Raw genomic sequence first — 11,332 nt, 5'->3', positions numbered from 1 at the left:
ATTATTTTTGCAAATACCAGTCCCCAAAAAAGTCTCCCCAGGTGGGGCTGTGTCAGCTGCTGCTCGGACTGCCCCTGAAGCTGTAGTTTTCTGGAAAATGCCACTTGGAGATGACTGAAGCCCCCAGCACGTTTTGCAGAGGACTCCTCTCCCACCTCAGTCCATGTTGAGAGCTCAGGGGTTTCCTGTAAAGATGTGTATGGCCTCCAGCTCCTCTCTGGTGTGAAACAAATGCTCAGCAGAGCAGAGAACACCGACAAACTCAGACCCAAACAGCTGTGTTGATGTCAAACCCAGACTGGGTGTAGTCTATGGTATCGTGGACTTTCTTGGTGCTGATTTTGGCTTTCTCGCTATTGCTTTCTGCCTTTGGGCACCTCTCCGCTTTGCTGTGATGGTTCTGGATGTTCCCATGAAGTGGGAAGTAAAATGTCCCTTTGAGTTTGTTCATCTTTTTGGGTCTCTTGGAAATTTCGGGCTGCTTGTCTTCAGGCGGAAGCCAGCAAGGTTTCTCCTTGAGAAGCCTGTCTCGGTCTGGCCGAACGCTCCTCAGGAACTTCTTGAAGATGTTGGCTGTGAGGGAGAACTTCCTGCAGAGCTCCTGGGATCTGCTCGTGGACAGGGATGCCTCGCTCTTCTCCCCCTTCTTATCCAGCTCTGGCAGATCCAACCAGTTCCCAACCAAGTCTGCAAAGATGTTATCCCCCAAGACCAGCGGCTGCCGATTCCTGCTCTGGGACATCAGGGAGGATGTCCAGTCATGGCCATCATCACAGCCCGGGCAGTCCCGGCATGCTGGCCACCCCCACGCTGTGCCTTGGCTGCTGGGCTCGAATGTCCTTGGGCGGACGTGCTCGGCTCTGCTCGACATGGAGGAAGGTCCTGTTGGGTGACAAACGTCCTCGCTGCAGAGGTTCCTGAAGGAGGAGGGGGTGTCTGCAAGGTGGCTGCCCTCTGGGAGCGCAGCGGGACGGGACAAACCCGCTGGCTGTGGCACGGCACACGCAAGGGACCGGGGGCTGCGCTCCTCCACCGATGCCTTCCCCCACAGCCGCTCGCCCTGCCGGGCCCCGGGCACGTCCCTGCTGCTTCGGCAGCACTGGTGCTGCTCAGTGCCAGAGACGGTGCTGCGGCTCCCCGAGATGTCCAGCTGCTCCAAAGCCGTCTGGACCTGGAGGAGTTTCAGCTCCTGCAGGGCGCCCATCATGCAGTTCATCTGCTCGTGCAGCCCGTCTCCGACCTCCTTCATGGATAGCTGCGGAGAGAAGGAAGCAGACATCGAGTCAGCGTCCCCAGGAGAGAGCAAGAAAACTTCGACCCGAGGGCAGGGGGAGCTGGGCTGAGCAGCTTTCTGAAACGTCACCTCTTCCTACAACTACATCTTAGATGCATCCTACCTGTACTACATCCATTCCAGGGAACAGCAATTGGACTTTCCTTAGATTTTTCTAGGAGTTTCCCTCTGAGAATAAGAGGAGGTGACAGAAGGAGTGGATTTTTTTGACCTGACAACAAAAATAAATAGTTTGAGTTTCCACTAATTGCCTGGCAGAAACCCAAGGTGTAGAAGTACGAATGGTTTGGCTGCAGTCGGTTTTAGCATGTTCTTCTGCTTTTATGTCTTTCGTGCCCTGTAACTAACTAAAATCAGGAGTCAGAATAATGAACAGAAGTGCCTTCCACAGAGAACCTTGTTTCTCTACCTGAAGTGCTAAAGTAAATGAAAAATAACCCCCCAAAAGAATCCCACTGCTACAATACAACATGTCTTCAGATCTCAATACCCCCATTACAGGCACGCCTCACTAGAGGACAATCAAAGGCATTTCAATGCACTCAATGTTGTACAGAACAACCAACAAACTCTAAAAATACTTACATTAAGCTAGCAATCTCTTCGATTCCCAAGCTAGGACCTTTAACAGCAGTTCTGCTTCATCCCAGAACCTTGCTACAAAGATTTAACTTTCTATAGCGGACTCAAAATAAGCAAGTTATTTTCCAGAGCTTCTAAACTCCCCCCGCCCCCCGTCTTCCCTTTCGCTCTGTTGCTTTCTCTCTCTCATGTAGGATCTGGATCATATTCCCAAAGCGGCACCATAAAACAAATGGGCTCTACTTTCCAACAGCTGCCACCTTTTTTTTATTTTTTTTTTTTATTTTTTTTTTTGCAGGGAGGGGGAGTGGGGATTGGGAAGGAGAGGGGAAGAACAGCAGGGGATGGCAGGGCTGGAGGTGAAGACATGTCACATTGATGTAAGGTGGTTTGCAGAAGAGATTACCACTGTCTAGGAAAAGCTTCAGCCTACGCTGTCATAAACAGTTTAAAAGGCTCCTCACAATTTTTGTACAGCAACAGATCTCAAGCTTAGGGAGAAAAAGGACAGACTCATCTTATGTTCAGCTTTACATTATCAAGCTTTACTTGGTTACATCCCCTTCGTTTTAACTAAGTTCAGCTACGTGCTCCGTATTCCTTTCTGTACCTGGATCTGACCAGTGAGAAAGAGCAGTCAGCACAAAATAGGATCCTCCGCAACAACCCAGGTCTGTAAGTGGAAAGCCCCTGAACAGCTTCTGACCACAAATCTCCATTTCAAAGCCCAGAACCTAAAACTAGCCGGCAGGTTACGATGATTTTTCAGAGCTTCGCTCTCAAGAAACTTACTTACTTCACCCGGAATGAGCACACAAGCTATGAAGACACAGAAAATCTGTTTAGCTTCCTGATTACACTATCAAGTGTCCCCAGCTATCTCTCTCTTTTTTTTTTTTTTTTTTTTTTTTAACATCAGCAAATAAACCTCTACTTCTGCAGACATGCAAATAATGCCCCACTTACAGACTGACCAACCTCTTAGGTCTCCCGTACAAATGCTGGGGCCATATGCTCTGCAAGCCTCAGACAAAACTATCACCTTACCTCTCCAGATTTGCTGTAATGCTTCTCGTCCTAACCTTTCTCGCCTTATTAATGGCAGTCTGTTTTATCTGGGGCTTTGCAAAAAGCTGGATTTGGAGCCAGCTTGGCCCCTCATTGGCCACTTCCCACCAAATCCCCGGGCTGGCGCAGCGCTGTAATCACGGCAGGGTGAGTGACGAGGGTCCTGCGCTAATGACTGCACTGATCAAACCCTCGGCATATGCCGGACGGCTCCGCTGTTCACCTCATTGATTCAATTAACTGCCCCGTGATGGGTGGTATCGTTACCACGCACGCCTCATCCAGCAAGGCTCTATTAAGCACTGAAATCTCACAGGCAGCATTTATTGTCAGCGTGGTCGTTTCCCACAGGCAGATCCCGTCTGCCGCCAGCAAGAAAAGACCTGAGCCCCGAACGCTCAGGCTCCAGCGCTTTTCCTTCCGAACAAGTGAGCTGGTTCTGCCAAACCTGGCACCAGCACCAGCCTGGGGAGCCTCAGCCACTGGAGGAGGAGAGGAGATGTTCTCATCTGTGGAAACGCTTTCCCACAAGTGACTACGAGGTTTGGACGCTCCTCCCCTGACGCCCGGTGCTGCCTGCACCGAGGGCTGGGCTGAGCCGTCCCCCCCGCAGCAGCGGGGAAGAAACGGGCACTTTTGGGACACGATTCATCCATCTGGTTTCAGCGACCTGCTTTGGGGTGGGGTGAATCCTGCCCTCCGGCCTCGGCCTCGGTGTCCCTCTGGCAACATGGATCCCACCATCAGGAAGAGAAGTTTTAAAGATCTCGAGGCTTTCAACTCAGCTCGCAAACACTGCTGAGATTTCGGGTTGTGCAAGTTAAAAACCAAAGCAAAGAAACCCCCTCTGCTTCATCTTTTGCTCTTCGTGGTATCCGCTCAGTCTTTTACAGAACTGAAGAGTGAAATCCAGCCCAAAGTGAAGCCACTGCCTGGTGACCACACAGTCTGCAGGGGCTTGGATTTCATCCACTAGTAATTACCTTGTGGCCATTAAGGGTCCTCACCTTGGAGAGAAAAGTCTGGAGGGGAAAAAACCAAGTTTCTTCCCCCATGTCTAACAGTCACGCTCTCCTCTTTGCTAGGAAGATCTCAGTTCTCCCAAGTTCAGGCTGGCTTCTCGGAGACTCTCCAGAAAAGGGACAATCTCCCACCGAAGACAGCCCGCCACCCTGGCAAAGGTTCAGGACTGAACTGTCTGGGCTGCTAGAGGGGGAAAAAAAGTTTCTGTGAATAATCCAGCAGATTGGGCTGGAAGTCAAACAGCTGCTCTGACTGCAAGGTGATGGGAACGCACGGCTGAAGCGACGGCCCTTGTAGCCTCGCTGGCTCTGTGCTCACACACTTCACGTAGAAGGAACTGGAATTTGTGATGACCTGAAGTGCAATTTCAAACGGAGCATGAACGTGACACAAACCCCAGAGAGCCTTAAGTTGGCTTGGAGAGAGACCCTGACTGTACTCGCTGGCGTTACGCAAGTGACGTTACGTGAGCTGGCCACCGCGGGCATCGGGAGAGGCTCTGTCCTGGGCTCCTCTGTGAGCTGTAAATCCCAAACCTGTTGTTCAACCAGCCCCGCACTCAGTCGTGCTGCAGAGCAGGGCGCAGGGGAAGTGCCACACGCGGCAGAACTTCGGGTCTAGCACAGACCCCGCTCACCACCATCCTCCCTCCTCGCGCCTGCTGCTCTCTGCTCAAGGCGCACAAAAACGACAGCCTTTCAAGGGACTCTGGGTGTCTAATTTGGGACCCTTTGTGCTTCAACACAAGTGGCTGTCTGGCACCTCTGCTTCCAAGAAAAGCCAAATCAGAACTGTGACAACTTGCAGATGTTCAAATTTATCTCTATAAAACAGTTAAAAATCGGATGTCTCAAACTGCATCTCATTATTATTTCTGAAACTTTTGCAGTCCCTAAAACCTGGCATGAGAAAGTTTTAGACTAATTCTAAACAAGCCAACGCAGATGTCTTTTATAGCAAGACAAGTACGTGCAGGGCTGAGCACAGGCGTGACATGTGCGTTGCACCACAGTGGCTGGGAGTCAGTGTGTGATGTTCAACGTTTCCTCTCCAGCAGAAGGTGTTCCCTCCAGATCAGTCCTCCTGCGAAGGCGTGAACAAGGCAGCTCTGGCTAAATGCTCCTCCAAAGCAAAGGATGCTTAAACTACAGCCCCCCTGAACGCTGAAAACTGAAGTGCAAAATTCAAAAGCTTTTCAAGCGCTTTCAGACAATCGTTAGGGAACATTCAACGGGGGGGGACCCCAAACAATGAGCATCTTGCTGAACCGGCAGAGTTCACATATGGAGTTGTTTTAGGTTGGAAATCACCATTTTGAGTAGCAAAGGCAGCACTTTGTAAGCCAGGCCGCCTTAATCGTTTCCTCAAAATACTTACGCCCAGAACTACAACCACAATCGCTTTGCACGGTTTATCAAGCAATGGTCTCCCACCACTGATTAACGCAGCCGGAGGACACCTTGCCCCAAGGAACATCCTCGGGCCGTCACTGGCGTTTCATCCAATCCAAAACCAAATACCTGAGACTACAAATAAGGGACATTTCACTTGTCACTTCCCACTTCACAGGTAAATAAGTAACTTTTTTAACCCACTTTGGGAACGAATGTTTTCCTATCAGCATCTACATTCATGGAGTTCTCTTAATTCAGTTCCCACCAACGCCCCGGAGCCACAGCTGTCCGTGTCCCCAGCCCACCCACACATCTGGCCTGCCCAGCACTGCAGCAGCTTTGGGATGCTGACGGGAGAAAAAGGAAAAGCCCAGCTGACGCGCAGCGGCTTTCAGCTGAGCCAGAGGAGTGAAAAGAAGAGCTCTGAGCGTGTTTGTTGTAATGAGGAGGAAGACAGATGTCCGGCTCTTAGGTAGAAGAAACGCAAAGAGAGGAAGTTATTGCTAAGAGGACAGGAAAGAACAAATGGCCGAGAGCAGCACTTAATAATAGTGCTGATAGGCAACAGAACCGGCAACAAACAATTGGTATTTAGAGAGGGTGACATAATCGAGAGCAAAATTATTTTAGAACTGCTGAGCTGACCATATTGTCTCTGTGTTTTCCTTTGGGTCACTAACTAGATTAATCTTCAACAAGCCTGCAATTGTGGCTGGGCATAGCTCTCGGGAGCGCGCTGCACGGCTGGCAGAGCGCTGCCTTCCAGCTTGATGTTGTGCCCTTCTTTTCCTTCCCTTGATGGATGCCGAGGGCCTGCAATCTTCTTTTTGCCCTTGCTTTTTCTTATGAGAATTTGAAGCCTCTTTTTTACTTCATCTTTCCAGAGTCTTTTAGGCGTAAATGAGGATGTTAACTGTGAGCTCACAACTTATCTGAGAGAGCAAGGATGCTGAAACTTTACCAAAGACTTTTTTTTTTTTTCCCAATAGTGTGAATAGATCTTAAACAGATGTTAACTGTGAAAGACATGGGTCACATCACACAGTTAACCACCTTCCTTACTCAACTGCCCTCCTTTTCATTGAGATGGTACTGTTCTGTGCTTCCCACTCACACTTGCTATGTTTAAAGGCAAATTAGAAAATCAGTTCTCAACAAGCAGGAAACAAACGGACCAAAACGAACTCCAACCTTCAGACTTTCCCGCACAAGCCAGGGATAAGGGAGACCACAAGCTTCAGCACACAGACTGACCATTGAAGATGATGGTTAAAAGCGTCGGCTTTCAGCCCACTGGTCTGCTTCACTGGGGGATCTGGTCTTTAATGCTCCTGAATACATGCAGCCGGGGGTCTAAACCAAACCCACCATCATCTTGAGGACTCTTCTCTGGAAACAAACAAGCAGACAAAGCCCACGACTGCTTTTTCTCTCCCCAGGTTAAATGTGACAGGACATCCGCTGTCAAGTCATTCCTTTGCACCTTCCCTTGAGGCAAAAAGGAACAAGATTCTGCGATAACCACCCGAGTTTCTAACGCTACCTCCAGCAGCGATGGGTAAAGCCACCCTCAAAGGGACCATTTCATCAGCGGAGACACAAATGGAGCTGCCTGTTTCCTCCTGTTTGAGTTGTGAGCGGCGACGTTGGACCTTGAGGTCAGTCATTTGTGCCTTATTCTATTGCAAATCACAAGAGTTGCCCCTCCAGAAACAGCAGTAACGAAAACGCAGCAGACTCCTTTTCGAGCATGACACAGTTACCGGAGTAGGACCCAGTGTGAGACAAAGTAAAAATAATTGGCTGTATTTTTCACTCAGACCAAATGTTCTATTCCTGCAAGATATTCATAGCAAGAAACATTGTCTACCAGGACATAAATTAATGTAAAAAGGGAGTCAGACTCTATCAAACTCAGAAATTTATGATGAATGTGCAGGGAGAGCATTCAAAAGTTCACATCAGAGTGGTGGTTTTTATTTTAAATATCTACTTTAATACTTTTCCTCCTATAAAAAAAGCAACAGAAAGTCCAGAAATATCCTGGATTCCTCAAGAAAGACCCAAACATGCACAGTAAAGTTACAACTACAGCTAACTTGACTGTGACCCCTCGCCTGTTACAGCCACACAAACCCAAGCGGAAGATAAATCTGCCCCGTGAACTCACCAGTCCCTAGCTAGACAATGAGTGATTTATTCTTACTGTAGAAGAGCCCTGAAAGCCCAATCCCATGGTTCGTGTGCTGATGTTACTGCGTATAAGTGCAAACAATCCCCGTGTCAGAAAGTTTAGGGAGGTAATGCCATCTGCAGCGTGAGACACGGAAATGAAATTCCTCTCTGCTAATCCCTGAGCAAGACAATTCTTGTTAAATCTGATCTTTCAGCTGAGATAACATTCTGCAACTCGGAAAGCAGGCATTGTATTTCTGTGCCTCAGAATGGTGTTTGCAGTCTCTGAATCCAGCTGATAAAGTCAAGAGGACTTTTAGGATTGGGATTAATTGCAGGAATGGAAGATTCACAAGCTCTGTGGCACATGGCACAACTGCCGTACGAAGGACAGGTGACAGCAGGAGCAGAGAAGCACAACTTACTCCACGCCAGGCCTCCAAACCAGCGCTGCATATTCTCACAAACCACATTGCGTCCATCAGTCTCTAGGGGCTTTCCAGAGGAGGGGAACAAGGTCTTCTGTATTCTCTACACGTGGAGACTGAGGTGCAGAGAGCTGGCGCGGCTTGTGCAAAACCGCTCCGCAGGCTGGTGTCAGCACTGGGACGAGGACCCCGGCTTCGGCCACCAGTGCGACCGCAGAGCTGCCCCCGATCCCGCGCCCGGCTGGGATGAATGGCTGTGTCAGCTGAGGCCCTCCTGGCTGCGAAGCATTTGCCTGTGGAAGCTTCTGAATGAATTCCAATCAAAGGGACACCACACATGCCAGAAACTATCAGCTTACAATGGAAAACATGCGATTGGAATGGATCTCTCATTGACTGCAACGGGGCAGATTCATCCTTGGGAGCCGCGGCAGAGCTCTCCCAGAGGCAACGCGAGGAGCGGTGAAGCACGCCCAGACCCACGCTCATCTGCGACTTGTCTGGCAAAGCACGGCGTGATCTCAACGCCCAGGCTGTGTGTTGGAACGCCAGGGCACACCAGCAGCCCAAACCAAGCCCACGAGTATTTAAATATGTTTTTAATGCGCAAAGCAGGAGAAAGAAAAATCAGAGCTAGAATCCTCAAATCCCACACCGGTGGGGGATAGAGTTGCGCTTGAAGAGAACCCTTCCTTGGGAGCTGGGAGCGGTGCCAACATCCGCTCTTTTTTGAGAAAATCCCCTCCTCCAAACCAGCCGAAGGCTGCAGTAGTTTACACCGAGACAAGCTAAACTTCTGCTCATCGAACGACCTCTAACTTTCACGCGTCACACGGCAACCCTGGCTCCTCTGAGCGAGGATTGCTGCAGAACTTCGCTGCACGACACCCCTCAGCAGTCCCTCCCACCCGACCAGAGCTGCTCCGTGGACATAAAGCAAACCCCTGTGTTCCTACGTGTGCAGTTGTGCGCTGGAACTGGGCTCCCCTTCAGCTGCACACGGGCTGGCTCATTGTCTCGATCTGGCCAAGTCCTTCCCACCATTCCTCCCGCATGATTCTCGGTTCTGGTGCATTTAATGGCTGGCGGCATGACCTGCCCAGTAATGGAGAAAGTGGTAAAGAAGCCGGGTCAAGAGGTTCAGTTCCCACTCACCACCCGATGCAGATGGGCCCAGCTGTCTAGCGCACTGCTTGCCGGTCTTTAAAGAAACATTAATCTATTTTAATTCCAGGCTATCCAGATTTTTAAAAGCTGTTATTGCTCAGGATATTGTTTATGGATATTTTAATTAACACAGTCCTCCTACCTTCACTAAATGCACTCTGCAGCTCGCTTAAGTTGCTGATGAAAGGAATTGTTTCCGACGGCGTGCTGTAGGGCAGGGGGTCTCTCCAGCTGTCACCCCGCGGGCTGTCCTGGCACGCCTGTGCTCACAACAGCTCCGAGGCTACGCTCTGATACCCTGGGAATTTGTTGTCAAAGTAAGTTTTTAAGTAACAAAAATTGCAAGGGCGGGGGTGAAGAATGTGACTAGTAAAAACCAAACGTATGAAGGTCTAAGCTACTTTCACTGAAGTCACGAGTAGTCCTATTGACAGTGACAACTGCCCCTGACCAGTTTTTTAAGCCAAGCATATACCTAAATCTCGGCCAGGCTAAGGTTTTGGGTTATTCATGTAAACATCATCACATTTTTACAAATTAAAAAAATCTATTACTGCATTATAGCAAGGGTATGAATAAACACAGAATTTTCTCATTTTAAGTATTTTTTTGGTTTCCACATTAAGCTTGAGGCATCTGACTTCCTTTCGGGTATATTCAAATTCTCCAGAAGTTACGTTGTGCGCTACAAACCATGCTTGTTTTACTCACAAGTCAAGGTACAATGGTCAGGCTTCTACAAAAACTACTGCTCGGATAACAAAACTGAGGTGTTTAGCGGACAAAACACAGATTTAGGAACCTTACTCTATGGACGTGCTTCTGAAAGTTACTCTCTTTACCCATCTCACCTCCCAGCTTGTTCAGATTTTAACGATCTTCCAGATTGTAACGCATATGACCTGGTTTAGAGTTTGCAACTCCTTCATCACACCCAGCGTACCGTACACCAGTGACTCTCGTTCTCCTTTGTTTTAGTTTGTCTCCCAGCTCCCCTCTTTGCCAGGCAGTCACCGCTAAGGCTAGCGGGTTAAATGTCACTCTTTGCTGCCACATCTATTCGGAGCGAAGCGCCGCTGCCCAAGCTCCGTTTCCCAAGACCCGTCGGACCCGCAGGAGCACGGTCATCTCCAGCGCAAGAGCGAGTCCTGGTGCTGCCCTGGGCACAGCTGTAACTTGGCGTGTCCCTGCAGCCACTCGAGCGGAGCTGCTTCCATGGGGAACGTGCCCTGTAACGCGGGCAGGGCACCAGCGCTGGGCACAAGCCCATTTTGTAGAACTCCGGTTTGCACAAACAGCAGCTGAAAGCAACATCCTCTTAAGCCTAGACCGGGAAGCTTTTGTGCATTCAGAAACTTCACCCACCCGTTTCTGCTCTGCCTCGCCTTCCCCTTTTGTTCTCATTATCTATTTATCTGAACGACGGACCTGCCACGCACCGGCGCCCTGTTTTTGGAGAGTATCTTCCTACCGCCCCCCCACCCCCAGCGAGCCCCAGTGCACCCACGATCCCTGCGGGCTCGGGGACAAGCCCCAGCAAGCCCGGGCGGTGAGGTTACCGCCGACCAGGCGCGGGAGGAGGGAGAAAACAGTGCTGGGTCGTGACAAAGGGTTTGCTATTAAAGAAGTCTTTTCGGAGGGTGCCGGAGGTGGCCGGCGCGCGCTCCCCTTGCATCCTTCTGATCCCCGCAAACTTGCTGTTCGCGGAGAGCTCTGTCAATGTTCCTTCCATTTCCGATCTTTGCTGGCACGTCCCCCCCCCAGCTGATGCGCGCCCCCACAGTCCCCTTCCCCCCCCCCCCCCCCCGCACCCCATTTTTCTCCCGCGGGCGGCCGGGCCGGCGGCACCCGAGCTGCGGGCGGTGCCCGGCCGAGGGACCCCGCACCCCGGGCCGGGCGGAGGGGGGACGCGGCCGGGACCCGCCCTGCCCCTCCCGAGCCCCGCGGGTGCCGGACCCCCGCCCGCCGCCCCCTTACCAGCTCCTGCCTCAGCCGCCGCAGGTGACGGTCCATGGCCCGGCTCAGCGCGGCCCCTCCATGCGCGCGGCGCGGCGCGGAGCGCGGCCGGGCGGGGGCAGCGCCGCGGGGGGCGGCACCGGGGGGCAGAGCCCGGGGCAGGGCCGGGCCCGCGCTGCCGGGCGGCGGGTGCGGAGCCGGGCGGCGGAGCCGCGGAGCCGCCTCCCCGCAGAGCGGAGGGCCGG

The 11,332-nt window shown here is 51.3% G+C and overlaps 1 protein-coding gene across 2 annotated transcripts; it reads right to left on the bottom strand.

Moving 5' to 3' along the window:
- Positions 1-262: 262 nt before the first annotated feature.
- INKA2 (inka box actin regulator 2) lies at positions 263-11,147 on the bottom strand. 2 transcript variants are annotated; one of them, XM_086476668.1, is made up of 3 exons: positions 11,109-11,144; positions 907-1,255; positions 263-816 (listed from the first exon to the last, which is right to left on the bottom strand). In XM_086476668.1, exons 1-3 carry the CDS (start codon positions 11,142-11,144, stop codon positions 263-265), a joined length of 939 nt encoding a protein of 312 aa, XP_086332794.1. The 2 variants fall into 2 exon arrangements, with proteins under 2 accessions (XP_086332794.1, XP_086332795.1); XM_086476669.1 differs by having other exon boundaries at positions 263-1,255; positions 11,109-11,147.
- Between the last annotated feature and the right edge of the window lie 185 nt (positions 11,148-11,332).

The sequence above is a fragment of the Leptosomus discolor genome, chromosome 21 (genome assembly GCF_034619465.1).
Source record: "Leptosomus discolor isolate bLepDis1 chromosome 21, bLepDis1.hap2, whole genome shotgun sequence".
Taxonomy (NCBI): domain Eukaryota; kingdom Metazoa; phylum Chordata; class Aves; order Leptosomiformes; family Leptosomidae; genus Leptosomus; species Leptosomus discolor.
Note: the sequence above shows the minus strand (reverse complement) of the source record. Positions and strands in the feature narration are given on the sequence as shown.